The following is a 17,391-nucleotide window of genomic DNA, read 5'->3' as shown; positions in this document are numbered from 1 at the left end:
TCGGAGCAATTCCTAGCGGAGCCCGAGATTAAATAGGATGTGTCAGAGGGGAATGAGCACATGGGCCAGGCAGACTAGATTAGCATGCTCATCAAGGATGGGTTTCGGAGGAGGGGGAGTGCAGCATTGCTGAGATGGGATGCTGCTTAACAAGCCATGTGCTATGGAGCTGGAGTGAATGGTGGGATGGAGAATGTTGCATCAAGCAGCTTAGCCTGGTTGCTATCATTTTTCTTCATCCACAATTGCGTCCTTCACCACGTTACGATTCCAGATTTCATCCCGAACAACTATTCAGGGCGTTCGATCTCGATCACTCATGAGGACTGTGTCGTGTTTGGTACTTTGTCTGTAATGTTTTGTCAGCTCACTTTGACCTTCAGCCTCTCTGTGGCATCGGATTACGTCGATGTTCCTTGTTCCCAGAAAACCCAGTGTATCTCTCTTTTTCCTCTTTGCTTCACTGGACATACATCTGCCTTTCGTGTTGCAAGAATGATGATGATGCTAAACGAATGCGAGGTTCAAGCTCCCGCCTACACTCGGCCGTTTAGCAAGCCATCTGATTTGCATTTAGCTTCAGACTCGGATTCACAGGAGTCACTGTATCCATTTTAAGCGTTCTTGGCTCAATTATTAAGAAACCAATATACCCAGGAAAGAGAGAGAGAGAGAAGGCTAAAGACAGTAGTGGGATTTGGAGGACAAAGATGTGTTGGTGTTGGTTAGTTTCATGCACAGGGAAAGGATATGTTGCTGCACTGAAGTGAGGTGGGCCATCAGACAGAAATAGAAATGAGAGCAGAGAGAGAGAGTCATGGGGGAGGACAGCAATGGCGAGGGAAAAGACATTTCTCGGTGGTTTTGCAGCTGGTGCCAGGACACAGCACACTAGTACTATTAGCATACAATAGCCATCTTCCATAGATGATCCCCTGGGGACCATCTCAAGCAAATTGTTTACCGAGCTTGAAGCGATGACAGAGACGTCTTCTTTACTCTTTTGCCCGATTCCATGGGTTGAGCAACTGACGCCCCCTCAGCAAAGTAAAAATAGGATTGTTTTTACAGTTTCTTACAAATCTGTAGGCCTGCTACTCAAGGTATGTGTTTCAAGACATCAAGGGATATCTCCTTTCTGAATGCAGGCACTCGCTAGAAAAATGATCAGAAATGGATCATGCTGAAAGGAGATGTTCTTGCAGACACTTTTTTTTTTTTTGAAGTTCTGAACAAACATGAACCTTTAATGTTACGATTCAACTTATACAAGAGTATACCGATATCTTCCCCCAGTCTGCAACTAAAACGTATAAGAACATTTAAACAGGCTTGCCAGATTTCTCGCTAAGTTGATCAGTGTGCATCAGTGCTAAAAATAATCCCATTATAAAATAAATTTGAGCCAATTTGATTGGCTTGACGCCACCGACAAAATGGATTCCGCTGCATCCAAAAGGTCTGCAACCTCTTTCCTTCTTGCTTCCTTCGACCTTATGTTTAAGTTTCTGCAAATGGCTGCTGCATTAAATATTTACATTAACTCCAGCTTTTAACCATGCAGCGTGGTTTTAAGAGCATTCTGAAAGGTCGGTCATACCTGTGATAAAGATCTTGGCCCTTATTCGCTTTGACCTGATCGTTCTGCTAGCTTTTTGTCCCAATTAATTAATAAAATCTCACAGGTCTGATCTGCACACGTGCAACATGCATATCAGATTTTACCTGGGCTCACGTTGGAGGCAAGAGATCAACCAAAGGTGAGAAAGTCATTCATGCCCCATGGAACTCTTAATTAGTGGTAAAATCAGGTACGTCATGACTATTTAGGAGACTGGCACTAAATGAGGCCAGGGTGACCGGGTACATGAAGGTTACAGTGCCCTGGGTGGGAAAATGCAGGAAAAAAAAGTGCTCGTTAACAAGGCTAGATGCGGCCATTTGTCTTCATTATCACATTGCACTTGGGGTGTCAGCCCAAGTCACTCTAGCAGAACAGAGTTCCTCCTTCTGATAACGCACAGGCAGTCATGTTTGCAAAGATCAAGGAAAGACTTGGCAGTCAGGGACGGACGCCACTTGCCTCGAAGGGTTTAAACACCAAAGCCTTTTGCTGAAACATTTCTTGAGGAGTCAAGTGAGTACAGATCACTCTCTAATCACTTTCGAGTCTGCTTTCTGCTTTCAGGTGAGGGCGGCGTATCAGGACTACCTCAAATTGATTCGTAACTTGAACAGAGTGGTAATAATTCGCACAGGGTGTGTGATCATACACCAAGTTAGTGCATCACTCAAACCTGAAGAAGAGTATAAACTGGGGAACCCATATGCTGTTCTATCAAATGACAGATGAGGCGTGAAGAACAGACCATGCCAATCACATCATCTTCCACTGAGGCACAGGACGAGCCATTTTCCACTTTACGAGGAATTTGTGACGCAAAGAAACACATTGGGTTTCCAAGAAAATCCAGGAAACAGTCGGTCAAACCGTACCGTTCAGCACTCGATTTTTTTAAAAGGTAGCAAATTTAGTTTGACCTCTGTGCTGTTGAATGGAAGACCTTCGAGTTAATAACTCTGCAAGAACAAGCTGCACAATTGTGCGTGGGGGGTGGGGGGGAGCCACTACTCTTGCAGCTCCTAAATACAAGGCGTGAAAAAGATAATCAATAAGTGTTAGAATGAGTCACCGATGTTATGCTTATGTAGGGGAAGAGTGAGGGGAGGAAGGAGAGAAGTGTATTTATTTAATAATTTTTTTTTAAAAAGAATAGAGGCACACACTCACCCTCTGTCTGTGAGGTTTTCAGCCTCTGGCACAGTCCCGTGATGTCTCCATAATCCTCCTGAATTTTGACGACTGCATCGGTGCTTCGGAGCTCCATGAGTGAGCGCAGCTCCATAAGCGAGCAGCTGAAGCCGCCTGCATCATTTCTTTGGTTCTTGGAGTAAAAATCGCTGTTCCTCATGTCCCCCATGTTGGTGGAGTATTGCTCCATAGCTTGATCTGAAGTGGAGTTGAATCGGTTTTCAGAAACCCGAGAGTCTGGCACCGTGGCGCACGAGCCTCTTGGAGATGAAGATTATCTGAACACACTTGGACCAAAAAATAATAATAATGCGACCTAAAAAAAAAATAAGACTATGTGAGAAAAGATGGAGGAAATAAAATGTTTAAAAAATGTGGGGGGGAAAAAAAATGCAGTCCAGGGTGCGTGACAGAGGGCTGAGTTCCTGAGGATCAGCGCGGCTGCAGAGCGGCGTCGCTCCACACAGCGTTTCCCATTTCAGCCCGTCTCCGCTCGGCTCCGGTCTACATGGTGATCCTCTCCATTACTCCTTCAGAGACACAGAGAGAAGGAGGGAGAGCGAGAGAGGAGGAGGAGAGGTAGGGAGAGAGAGAGAGAGGAAGGAGGGGAGACAGAGAGAGGTGAACACGAGTGAATCTCAGAGGCGCATGCAGCACAAAAGAGAGCGCAGAGAGAGCAGAGAGAGAGAGAGCGAGAGCGAGAGAGAAACAGCACACCGACTCTCACCCTCCAGAGAGGAGGAGGAGGAGAATGGAGCTGTCCATCTATCTATCTCTCTGTCTCATCTCAGCTCGAGAAACGCTTGTCAGCTAAATACAGAACACTGCGAATATTAACCCTTATATCACTCAGAGTCAAAGATGACCTATTTTAGTTTCACTGAAAGTGGATCTTGTCGAACATGACTCGATTTCGCAAACGAACATGAAAAGTCTATTTTAGAAATAATATTTCTATTACTCAAATTATGTTCGGCCCATGTTGCCCTGAGGTGAAACAGACATGGCTGCTGTTTTTTCCTTCCATCTCTTATTTACACTCCCACCTGCCATCAGGAGGATTCCTAACCATAAACGCTTTGGAGGCTTGATTTTCATGCGTCCTGTTTATATGGCTAATCAATGGGATGGAGATCAACTGTATTATTATTATAGTTTAATAGAAATGATATTAAATAAATAGTATAACTTAAAAATGGCCAGGTTATAGATACAACCAGTGGTGTGACATAATAGGTGCAGGGTTGAGAAGAACACTCACAGCTAACTTTAGGCTTGTGCGATATTGATTTTTTATTTTTTTTCCCTTGCTTGAGTTTTACCATTTTAAAAAATATTGTGATAAACCACGTCACTGCCCAGAACTGACAGCCGAACTCACAACCAACAGAATTAGCCACAACACTGAGTTCAGATCATTAGATGAAATTAGCTTTTATTGAAATGCTTCTTGTTGTTGGACTCCTAAACTAACTATGCAGCATCAGTATACATACACTGTATTTACACACAGTGGCACATGATGCTGTGTACTGTACAGTATGATGTGAGTGCAAAGTTTCTTTACTGCAGGTTTTTTATGATCGTAATCCACATAACTGCTTATCTACAATATAAGGGTATAAACACAGTCATGAGCCATATGCCAACAATAATAAGAGAGCATGGCCAGTTTTAAGTTAAGCCCTGGGATTGGGTTGTGCCCTGAGTTCCCTGGGACTGGGTTGTGCCCTGAGTTCCCTGGGATTCCCTGGCTCCCCCGTGACCCTGTGTAGATAAGTGATACGGAAAATGAATAGATGGATGGATGGATGATTCCGTCCTGACATTGTTGCCTTCCATTAAAAGAATTAAGGTTCCTCCATTCCTAAATCCCAGTTGAATCCCTGCTTAGGAGATCTGCTACCATTCCTATTACCACAAAACAACAATAAGATAAAAAGCTCAATTTTATAGAAGTTTCGATATTTTTAAGAGTACACCAATAAACGTAAGATGTGATTACTGAGTAACTGCTAAAATTTCTACAAAAGTCTATAAAATTTCTATAAAAGTCCTACATGACCCAAACATGACTTTGCACTTTTATAAACTTCAGCAACAATCTTTTTGTTCCCTCCTCGAGCATCTATTGGCATGGGCCTGCTGCTCTGACAAATGTAATTTGTCAAAGGCAGTTCCCTGTGAACGAGGGGCTCGAGTGGGTGTATCTGACACACAAAAACATAGATGCACACACACATACATACACAAACTCAGACTGAATCTCTCTCTCTCTCTCCCCCCCCCTCTCTGAGCCTTTCAGGACTGATCAATATCCATGCCAGTCTCACCAGCAGAGTCAGGGTGTGGAATAAAAAACAAATGCAATGTGTAATGCCTCGTCAAAGGTTGCAGGTAACACACCTAATAACACACAGCCCTGTTTGGGTTGAGGTGTGATAGCCAAAAATACTGTCTTGCAAATGAACAGTATGAAAAGGGACATAGGATAATTGTACGAGGAAAGGCAAAAAAAAAAAAAAAAAAAAAAAAAAAAAAAAAATTTAAAACAAGCTACACGGGTCCGAAACAGCTCATTAACTACCATTAACATGCACGATATATTGTGCATGCATTATAAACCTGTGTGTAGATGTGGCATGTCTGATTTGCGGAAATGCAGCAAGGTTTTCTGTCAAAATAATAAGTTTTGGTGACTTTTTGGTGAGTGTGCTAATGACAGGGAGAGGGGGGGGGCGGATATGCAACATAAGCAGAGGAAACAAATTTTTCCTCTGTAGGAAAATCAAATCAAATCAATCAACTTAAATATCCATAAAAGAACATAGCTTAGTCAATTTCCTCGTTCAGCCGCAGCAGACGAGTGTATTATAAGAATGGATTCCCCTAACGGAGTATATGACTGCTTTGGTTTTGAGACTTAGATGGCCAATAACACAACTGGATGTCCCTGAATCGCTTCACTACCCAGGCAGCAATGCGTTCTACACCAAACACACCATTAATAACTGTGGACTTGAAATGCAACAAAAAAAATCAATGCCTCCAATGGAAACTGTGTGATTTTGATTTGTAGATTATTGCAGCCCAAGGCATCAGACTGCTGGCAGTACTGCCGTCATTCAACCCTGTAATTACAAACAAGGAGAACTCTTTTTTTTTTTTTTCAAGCAGTGGTTGATAACAGCTGTGCTGGAGACACAGCTGGCGATCCAATTTGTTACTGCTAATTTTGCTGCCAAATAATTTTATGACGAGTGTGGCTGCATTGACACCTGTTCTCTTGGCCAGACCTATCTTGAAGACTTCCTAGTACAAATGAATTACAAGTAAAGTACAGAAAGTGATAAAGAAGATACATATACAGGGCTTTACGCTTTGCTACTTGTTATTTTTTAAATTTTTTTTCAATTGAGCGCAGGGTAAAACGATCAGTAGCAGAAAGGAAAGTGTTATAGCACACAGAGGAGTATGCTTGAAAATATGCATCGGTATTGAAAAATAAATTGCCTGTAAAAGTAATCTGGTTCATAAATACACATGTGAGAATATGAATATAATAATAATTCAAAGTTCTGACATTCTCCTTGTATGGTCTTTGCTAGAGAAACCCACCACACTAGCTCATATGCTTCCTTGACAACAGTGCCAGTGTTAAGGCACTCATGCTTTGTAGTACAGTAGCGCTCTAATTAGTATAGTACAATATCAAATCACATGTGCAAGTGAATTCATATTTATCTTCACACCAAATGTTTTTTTGTCACAATCACAAGCTTTTTCGCAAAAGAACCCTGATATACTGTATGATCAAATCCCACACAACACTAGACTGGTGATGTTTTCAACGGTGCAGTTTCAGTGAGCCTTGCCCATTGTAGCCTCTGATTCCCGTCGCTGTTTTCGTTCTGCTCACCACGTTTGTAAACAGTGGCGACCTTCAGGGCGGCTGTGGTTCAGGTGGTAGAGCGGGTTTCGTAGGGTTGGCGGTTTGATTCCCGGCTCACGTGATTCCACATGATGCCAAAGTGTCCTTGGGCAAGACAATGAAACCCGAGTTGCTCCCGATGGCAAGTTAGCGCCTTGTGTGGCATCTCTGCTACCGTTAGTGTGTGAGTGTGAATGGGTGAATGAGAACCAGTGTAAAGCGCTTTGGAACCACTAAGGTTATAAAAGCGCTATATAAGTGCAGACCATACGTTGAGTTACTGTAGCGTTCCTGTCAGCTAGAACCTGGCCATTCCACTTTGACCGTTCTCCTCTGCCCATTCGTTGGACGTTTTTGTTGGGGGTTTTTTTTGCACCATTCTGTGAAAATCATAGATCAGAATTACTCAAATCAGCCCATTCGGCCCCAACACCATTCCACGTCCAAAGTCTCTGAGATCTCATTTTTAATCTCCTTTATGTCATCTTTCTAATGTCTGATTCCGCTGCTTCTAAATGATCGTCTGATTGGACGATTGTACAGATACAGATACACATTTACACAATCATACACACCAAGGGGAAATTTAGCACAGCTAATTCACCTATCTGCATGTTTCTAGGAAGTAGAAGGAAACCAGAGAACCCAGAGGAAACCCATGAGGACATATGCATGAATCCTCACAGATGGGAACACAAGCCAAGCTCAGGATCGAAAAGGGAACCCTGAAGCTATGAGGTGGCAACGCAAGCCTTTTCGCCTTATGTATGAATAAACATCTTTATTAATTTGAATTGAATTGACCGTCTGGGTCAAAGAGAGTCAAAAAAGGATGGAGCAGGCCATGTATTTGTGAGGTTTAAACAGACATCCACATCAGTCTTTACGTGCACTTTCACTGCTGCTAATGACCTCACCAGGGTTTTTAATAACACGCAAAGTAATGTCCACTCCATGTGCAAGTCAGTGACATAAAATTCTAATTAGCTGAAGAGATGAAGACGCTAGCACCATGTGTCCGGTGCTTCACTAAATAGCAATAGGGACCAAGCTAAATAAATACTACTCTGTGGTAGTAAAAAAAAAAAAAAACAATGTGGTAAGAAATGTGTTTCCTCTGTGAGTGTCAGTCTCAGGCCATATGACACAATGTTAATTCAGGTCACGTGGAGTAAGCATCTTGCATTTTAAGATTGGCGCACAAACCACATTACTGCAGGAAGCTCGTAATTACCACATTTATGTCATTAACTCCGAGAGAGCGTTCTCAAGCTCCTTTCTCTTACACTCCTCTTATTTTCTTGTTAAAATCGCACTTACTGCCTTTTCACATCATTTCTCTCTATCTATCTCACACCATGTGCAGCCATCTTAATTATAGACGTGGGCTGATTTTTTTTTTTTTTTAACTTGACACATTTCACAGGCTCAAAATGGTGGAGCCGTTTTACTTAAAACGTTCCTCTAAAACGTTACAAAAGGCTTCTTAACACTACCAGAGCTTCAGATTGTGCTTCAGAACTTCCATCATCATGCTGCAAATTAAAATGCTTATATCCTTGCAATTTGTGACCATCAGAACAGCTTTTAAAAGAAGCATTCGGTTAGGAAGAATACATTGTGAAAAGAGGCCGTCAGGTGCGCTGCTCTTCCCGACTGTGAACAGCGCAGTGCAGCGGCATTCTTATGATGGCACGCGATGAGAATCCCCTTCGGGATTTTCCATTGGTATTTTAGTGGTAGAAATGACCAGCCGGCTGACATAATTTACAGCATATTGATTGATATTTTAGCAGTCACGAATGCACAGGCTTAACCAGAGAAATCTAAGTAATAATCAAGAAAATGGGCAAAAGGGGCATTGATAAATACAGACATTATGTCCTGTGCTTGTTTGAGTTTGGAGAGACCTCTAGTCATTTTATAGACAATCCCCAACACCCATCTCAGTCTGAAATTGGCAAACACCCAGCGCAGCCAGATAATTCTCCTAATATATTTAATCCATAATTGAATCTATTGTTCTGAAGATGTGTCAGAGTCCCAACCAGAGACGAACATGTTAACGGCAAGTCATCTTTGAGATCATAATATAACACCCAAAAGTTTAGACTGAATTGGAATTAGTGAATCTTGGATAACAAACTTTCCCATTAGCTTCTAATGCATAAAGCAATTCTTCTTTTGCTTTAAAAAAAAAAAAAAAAAAAAACCTTTTTAGCCAGCAAAGACTGTCAACCACTCCATTCCCCAACAGCATTAGAATTGTTGCTTTGTGATTTTGGTTGCATGGTTACGGCATGAACACAGATTTAGTTCCAGTCGCCATAGCTGCCCCATACCCGTCATTTCATAAAGTCCCTATTATGCCCTGACTCGGATTATATGACTTATACCAGCTAATACTTCTCTATAATGGCAATAAATTTAGTCAAGTCTGGTAGTCAATTGGTTTTGTTAGCGGTTCTATTAATTCTATTAATTATATGTTTTGTGCATAATGGCTCATCAGCGGTCTGATTCTGAGCATGATTGTGCATCATTGTAGCCTATTCAATAGCTAATTAGAAGTGTACGAGCAGATAGCACTCATACATAAATCAACAGACTCAGAAAGGTAAAAGCCTGACTGACAGCACAGGGACGCTTAACACACATGACCACTAGGTATATGTTGCTAACAATGAACCTTATTTATCAATCTTTCAGAAAAGGTGTGTGTAAATCTTGATGAATGCCGATCACCTATAAATTACCAGGCCGATGGAGGGGACATCCGATTTGCATTTGGTGACACACACACACTCAAAATGGCAAAAAAAAAAAAAGTTGGGGAATGGACCGCACAAGACCTCTGAAGGTGTGCTGTGGTGTCTGGCAACAAGACGTTTGCAGATGATCCTTTAAGTCCTGTACGTTGCGATGTGGGGCCGCCATGGATCAGACTTGTTTGTCCAGCACATCCCACAGATGCTCGATCGGATTGAGATCTGGGGAATTTGGATGCCGAGTCAACACCTTGAACTCTTCGTCATGTTCTCTAAACCGTTCCTGAACATTTTTTGCAGTGTGGCAGGGCGAATTATCCTGCTGAAAGAGGCCACTGCTATTATGGAATACCGTCGTTATGAAGAGGTGTACATGGTCTGTAACAATGTTTAAGTAGGAGGTATGTGTCAAAGCCACATGAATGTCAGGACCCAAGGTTTCCCAGCAGAACATTGCCCAGAGCATCACACTTCCTCCGCCAGCTCGCCTTCTTCCCATAGTGCATCCTGATGCCTCTCTTATACATAACTGATTGTTCACTTGTTGCCTAATATATCCCATCCCTTGACATTGTAACGAGATAATCAGTGTTATTCACGTCACCTTCATGTTTATATAAATATATTGAACAATGTAACAACACCTTGAAAAGACCCAAATCTGCAACCGAATTATAGAAAAGTTTCTGACATGATATGGGGGAAAATGAATATCTACTGTACTGCGACTCTTGGCCAGAAATGTCTGTCACATCAATGTTTCCTCCATGATGCCTGTGTTGGAAAAACAGGAGGGTGTCATAGGAAGTCAAGCAGCACACAAGGGAGTATCCAGCACATTGCAGCTTAAGACATAACAGATCGGTCACTTAGTGTTGGCTCTAATGAAGTGTTGCACAGCATTAAATAAAGACGCTGTGGCAAACAGAAGTGATTTATATGCTTAACTTATTTATATGAGTCATTGTAGCACATCCTTCTTTTATACAGTGGCATTTTTAATTGAACGAGTGGTGTTATTTGTTATTTAATTTTTAAATTGTAGATTTATGCTGGCTTGCTTGTTCCATTTCGTTAATGCCTTTAATGTGAAATTACAAAAATGACATTACGTTTACGCGTGTAACTGAAACACACACGATTTAAACTCGACAGCATGAGCCATTTATAAAAGTGCAGTAACTCTTTGCAAATTTGATGATTTGAAGTCGATCAACCGAGATTTACATTTGAGTAAATTTACACCCACGCAGGAGCGCACGGAGGACGCATGAAGGGATTTCCATTGTGTAAATGCCCGTGTGAACAATTTACGAATAATTCTGTATCATATTTTGATTGGCACATTTCTAAACAAACTTGCTTGCAAACTTCCTTTTCTCAGTGTTCAAATTAACCAGGGCTTACAGTGCATTGTGGGTATACAGGTAATTCCTTGGTCACTGTATGACATCAAATGGCTGACGTAGATTACGTGAGCCACACTGAGTGATGCTACAAAAAAAAAGCAACTATTTTGGAGCTGCTAACCAAAAGACCTCTGTCTGAAGTCATGTTGGTGTGAAGGGGAAGAAGATTGCAGCCATGATGCCTTTTCTTCCCTGCACTCAAGCTTTTGTGTGCAGTGAGAGTTGAGAGTTTAAGGAATGGCAGGCCTTTAGTTAGAGATTATCTCACACTTTTGTTGCCACCAAGGCCTTAATGCATCCTGCCTTTCAACGTCAAGGTCTGTGAAAGGCCTGTCTCTTAAAGAGAATAGGTGGGAAACCCTTCAAGCACGTGAAACAGTGCAATCTGTACGACCTGAAGTGGCCTCTTCCCAAACAATGTGGGGAAAATTCGACCAATACTGTATGATAGAGCTCAGTTACTTCTAGCAGTGAGACTTTTCCCCTTTCACTACTGTACTTTCGGACTTTTAGGAAACAGACTTTTATTTAGAACTGTTCCGACTACTCTATCGTTTTTGAATTCATGCTCAGATTTCTTGAAAATAAAATAAACTGAGTGGGCGGCAACTGTAAATTAATAGTGGGCAAAAATAGATCTTTCTATATCTATGTCTAGAACAAGGAAGTTTATTCATTCCTATGCAATTGTTCACAGGCTCCCAGTGATCTTTGGATCTATGAATCTTTGACTAGGGTCAAATGCTATTCATAACCTTTAGAGATCATGTTAGTGAATCGTAAGAGAGATTTTCTGCAAGAATACTTTGTGTGCCAGTCCGTCATGGCTGTATGCATATCAAGAACACGATGCATAACTCTTCCTTCACATTAATCTGTGTTCAGAGGCGGACAAACCAGTAGCCCAGTGGGCCGGGATAAGCAGATGGTGTGTCCGGGCTATTCGTTTTTTTATCCATAGTTGCTGGACAGACAAATGGGTTTAACAACCAAACAAAGGACTTTTTTTTTGCTAAATCTTTCTACAAAACCTACAGGAAAAAATATATATAAAATCCGAAACTGTTCTTCATTCTTATACAGAAAAGACTACACTGTCAGTATTGAGCAAATTGTTGCTGTAAGCTGAAAGAGAAAGTGGCTGCGAGGATGGGTTGTGCACTAAGCACTAAGCAAAACACTAAGCAAAACATTTCTTCTGTTGTGAACATTTCTTCTGTTGTGCTAGCTGTTGTGTATGATAAATTTAGGAACATGCTAGTGGCAGCAAAGGTGGCAATGTAACATGTTTAGAGCAGTAGCACGTTACACAGCCAGGGTGTTTTCAGTGCAGCCGCATCCCCTGCGTTGGAGTGCAGACAGACAAAGTTGCGAAATTTCGGGGGAAGTCATAGCCAGACACAAAACAGATGAGAATCACTGGAGTAAGGGACTTGGTAAGAAAATAGATGGAATAGGCGAAAACATATTTTTATCTGGAGGGCGCACGGTGGCTTAGTGGTTAGCACGTTCGCCTCACACCTGCAGGGTCGGGGGTTCGATTCCCACCGTGGCCCTGTGTGTGTGGAGTTTGCATGTTCTCCCCGTGCTGCGGGGGTTTCCTCCGGGTACTCCGGTTTCCTCCCCCAGTCCAAAGACATGCATGGTAGGCTGATTGGCATGTCTAAAGTGTCCGTAGTGTGTATGTGATTGTGCGCTGCGATGGATTGGCACCCTGTCCAGGGTGTACCCCGCCTTGTGCCCCATGCCCCCTGGGATAGACTCCAGGTTCCCCGTGACCCTGAGAGGATAAGTGGTATAGAAGATGGATGGATGGAAAATTTAATCTGTATTTTGAAAGGATGATACAATCATACACCATGACTAACCATGGAACTGGGTGGCACACTGGTTAGCTGGGTGGGACACATGTGGGGTTAGCCCACATGCCCATTGGGGTAACTGATGGATTTAGATTTGCCCACACTTGCTGTTTACATTCTTCCTGTAAGCATCTTTGGCTTGCAGGCTACCCTAAGCCAAAGATGCTTAGTAAAAATGTACTTTTATTCATTATTTAAAAACACAATTTCAAATATTTCAGGAACTGTTGACATAGGTTGAGAGTTGATATAAGGATTAACTGATGATGTTTTTATATAAACTACATAAAGAGTTCTTGATAGTTATAAAAGACAGACTAAACTGACACCACGTACAGACACCAAGTTGCTCAGATAGGATCAGCGATGACAGATTGTAAGTCAGTCGTGTAGCTCTGCAGGTTTTGTTCCATTCGTGGACAAAGGAGACGGGAGCAGACATGTGCAGAGCAACAGATGGGCTACAGTCAGTAATTCTATACCTCGAAAACGGCTAGTGAATGTAGATACAAGGTGCATGGACTCATGTGATAGGGTGGTATCTTTCTAAACAGTAAGCTCCAGAATTACTGGCACATGGGTAAAAACTAGAGTTGGCATTGTTTGCGGTCATATCGGGCCAGTGACAGCAAAAATAAGTGGCGGAAAATGAAGTTGATCCAATCCTGTTACAAATGGAAAAGAAAGATTGAAAGGGGGGGTTCTGTGCCAAAGTATATTTGTGTGGGTGGGTGGGGGGGTAGGCTGGGTTTGGAACTGTAAATGTTTATTTTACATGTAAAGAAACATGGTTGCATTTTTGTTAGGCTTGGGTTTATCATCCATTATAATTATATTTAATATATAGCATATTATATTAGTACAGGGTGTCCCAAAAGTCTCCATATATAGGGGACTATGTACGCCAGCACCACAACGAATGTTTGAATTTGTTAATAAGTTTAGCAACAGTGTCGCGTGTGATGTGCTTGCCAAAATAGATCATATAATCTACGTATGAAAAAATTTGGAAGACATTTTGCTAAAAGTGTTCATTTCTCGTATGTTATTGTACGTGCACTACGTGACTCAATCACGCTCACTTTATATACGGGGCGGCTGTGGATCAGGTGGTAGAGCGGATCGTCCACTAATCGTAGGGTTGGCGGTTCGATTCCCGGCCCACGTGACTCCACATGCCGAAGTGTCCTTGGGCAAGACACTGACCCTAAGTTGCTCCCGATGGCAAGTTTGCACCTTGCATGGCAGCTCTGCTACCATTGGTGTGTGTGAGTGTGTGTGAATGAGACACAGTGCAAAGCGCTTTGGATAAAAGCACTATATAAGTGCGCCATTTACCATTTATATAATTCAATCTTGTAATTAAAAACTTGTTTAAATTAGGTTTATCGTGATTTTTTTTTGTTTACGTAACCGACCACACATTCCAGGTTACATTTTTCAGGTTCGACAACGTTTAATCAGCTCTGCTGCTTGTTGCAAAACGGTTCTGAGAGAGATTCGAAGACACACAGGCCAAGCACAAGCAGATGATGGGCTTCAGTACAAGAAACAGTACCGTTTGGATGGTAAAAGAATATCATACTGATGTATACAGTACCTGGCAGAACTACCGTATCTACTAGCAAGCCGTGTTTGTTGAAATGAAACATGACTGCCCCCTACTGCTCTTGTCTTTCCTGTCCCCGCAGCATGCGCGTGATTCCGTGATACCGCGGGAAATCTCAGGATCCCGTTTCCTGTCACGCGCATCCGCATGGAGACTTTTGGGACACCCTTGCAATATAAGTGATTTTTGTGTAAATGCTGTGGTTTAGTTTAAGTCGTGTTTTAGCTATTTATTTTCTTTCTGTATTTTTTAAATGCTTCCGTTCATTTAAAAAAAAAAATATATATCATTTTAAGGTTTAGCAGTATTAAAGAAGAAATATCAAACGGGTATTAGCTGATACGCAAGGTTTCGATAAAAGAGTCGGTATCCGAAAAGAAAAAGTGCTTTCATGCCTCACTATAGTAAAACCATCAGTGCCAGGATTCCTTTAGAATTATTATTTTTTTTTTTTTTAAATTAAATTCGTTTAAGGTTTTCATTTGACTCGCCCTCGTATTTTAGTTCATTAATTTCTAGGTTTTCATTTTGTTGCTCAAGTGCATCGTTTCTGACAGAAATCTAGGATTTTCAGCTCGTCAGATTCGGATCCTTTCACGCTGAAATCAACGTTGTGCTACTTAAAGAGAAAAGGCAGCCTGAAAAGTAGCCATTTTCTGCACAAAGGGATTAAGCATCTCAGTCCCACACATGACTAAGTGTTTCTCACAAAGCTGATTTTTAAAAATGAGCACAACACACTTGTGTGCTGATCGTGAGTGGGCTCGGTGTTCAAGAGAACCACTGCGCTGGCCTGCCGTTTCATCTTTCAGTCAGTCGTCAGGTTTCTATCCGAGGAATAACGTGAGACGTATTTGAAATGTCTGCTGATGAAGTAAATGGAAATAGCACGTGACGGGTAATATTTCCCATGTTGACAACACGTCTTCGTTAGCTTTACTTAGCTGAATTGTTTGGCAATATACGAGATGCTGCAGGAATCTATAGTGGAAACATTTTTAAACGGAAAACCCACTGAAACGATGCAGAAACTGTGTGTCACGTGGCATCATTTATCACTTGCCTCTCGTACAACAAATCCGAGACGCACACATGACTAAGAATGAGTTTCAGTAATGTTATTAAACATAGATTTATCCTGACTATTTGATTAAAAATGATAGGATGGAATAGTGAAGAAGACATCATGTACACCTTCGACATTAAACAGTCAAACTCATAAATCATAAAAGCTACGTATGAGCTCGTACTATAAACAGGAGTTATGCTACAGAGAAAGGAACACGTGCAGAGCATTGGAGATGTATTACGGAGAATTTCGTTTAATTACGCAAAAGAACGACATCTTTATTTGAATAGAAACTAAAGAAGGAGTGTCTCGTCATTTCACATCGTGTCCTCTTATGAATGCTGTTTACTGTGGCGGTCCGCTGAGCAAAACAGTGATAAGTGATAAGAACCCGGCCGATATTATATGCACAGTAGATCTGTAGTTTTTGTGGTTGCAGCGTTTTTTGAGCTTTTTCTACAGACAAAGCAAAAATCTATGCGACAACAGGCTTTGCAGGACAGGACATCATTATGTTGTGCAATTTCAACTGCCAGCAGAAAAGTTCACCAACTTTCTGAAATCTCATTTTACTGCTAGGATGATGCGTATAAAGTTGATGGAGCTTTTTTTTTTCATTTGTAATTCATGTACTAATTGTAAGCATCTCTTTGAATCATTATCGTTGTTATTAGTATTATTATTGTTGTCGATGTTGTTGTTATTAGATGAGGAAAAAACTAGACAGAATGGTGCGAGAGATCCTGTTTAGCAATCAGACCTGTCTGTCTGCGAGTCTCTGTGCTCAGGATAAGTGCTGAAAGCTGCATTTTTTTGTTAGATTTATATTTATAACAGTATTTTCAGATAGTACTTATTGATCTTGATAGACGCACAAATTAGAATGCAACTGTACACTACTGAATGCAGCTGTACACTTCTGAAAGCTGCTGTACACTACTGAATGCAGCTGTACACTACTGAATGCTGTTGTACACTTCTGAATGCTGCTGTACACTACTGAAAGCTGCTGTACACTACTGAAAGCAGCTGTACGCTACTGAATGCAGCTGTACGCTACTGAAAGCTGCTGTACGCTACTGAATGCAGCTGTACGCTACTGAATGCAGCTGTACGCTACTGAAAGCAGCTGTACGCTACTGAAAGCAGCTGTACGCTACTGAATGCAGCTGTACGCTACTGAATGCAGCTGTACGCTACTGAATGCAGCTGTACACTACTGAAAGCAGCTGTACACTACTGAAAGCTGCTGTACACTACTGAAAGCTGCTGTACACTTCTGAATGCAGCTGTACACTACTGAAAGCTGCTGTACACTACTGAATGCAGCTGTACACTACTGAATGCAGCTGTACACTACTGAAAGCTGCTGTACACTACTGAATGCAGCTGTACACTACTGAATGCAGCTGTACACTACTGAATGCAGCTGTACGCTACTGAATGCTGCTGTACACTACTGAATGCAGCTGTACACTACTGAATGCACCTTCACACAGCTTAAAGCTGCTGTACACTACTGAATGCTGCTGTACACTACTGAATGCGGCTGTACACTACTGAATGCGGCTGTACACTACTGAATGCGGCTGTACACTACTGAAAGCTGCTGTACGCTACTGAAAGCTGCTGTACACTACTGAATGCAGCTGTACACAACTGAATGCAGCTGTACGCTACTGAAAGCTGCTGTACGCTACTGAATGCAACTACAATACGGAATGTAGTTCACTACTGAATGTTCTTGTACACTGTGATTTTGAGCCAAAACTTATTCAGGGACTGCCGCATTATAATAACATCCCAGCAATCAGTTACAAAATGCCAACTCTACAATCAGACCTCTGTAAATCATTTTAACACAAATATTCAAAATGTAATGCCAGCATGGAGCACAGACAATTCCACTCTAAAATATGAGAATTAACAGA

General features: G+C 41.7%; 1 protein-coding gene across 21 annotated transcripts in view; it reads right to left on the bottom strand.

Moving 5' to 3' along the window:
• The window catches only part of atp2b2 (ATPase plasma membrane Ca2+ transporting 2), a 170,693-nt gene that overhangs the window by 86,064 nt on the left and 67,238 nt on the right, over window positions 1-17,391 (bottom strand). For 19 of the 21 annotated variants that reach the window (XR_008388899.1, XR_008388901.1, XR_008388900.1 and 16 more), the window contains one exon: window positions 2,792-3,342. Coding sequence is in view for 17 of the 21 variants with exons in the window: in XM_053653369.1 (XP_053509344.1) it covers window positions 2,792-3,002 (211 nt within the window). In the remaining 4 variants the exon portion in view is untranslated. Of the gene's footprint in view, window positions 1-2,791; window positions 3,343-7,014; window positions 7,034-10,229; window positions 10,248-17,391 lie in introns of those variants that run through there. The other 2 variants (XM_053653371.1, XM_053653370.1) reach the window with 2 other exon arrangements.

The sequence above is a fragment of the Ictalurus furcatus genome, chromosome 21 (assembly GCF_023375685.1).
Source record: "Ictalurus furcatus strain D&B chromosome 21, Billie_1.0, whole genome shotgun sequence".
NCBI classification, from domain to species: domain Eukaryota; kingdom Metazoa; phylum Chordata; class Actinopteri; order Siluriformes; family Ictaluridae; genus Ictalurus; species Ictalurus furcatus.
The sequence above is the reverse complement of the archived record's forward strand: the minus strand, read 5'-3'. Positions and strand labels throughout refer to the sequence as shown.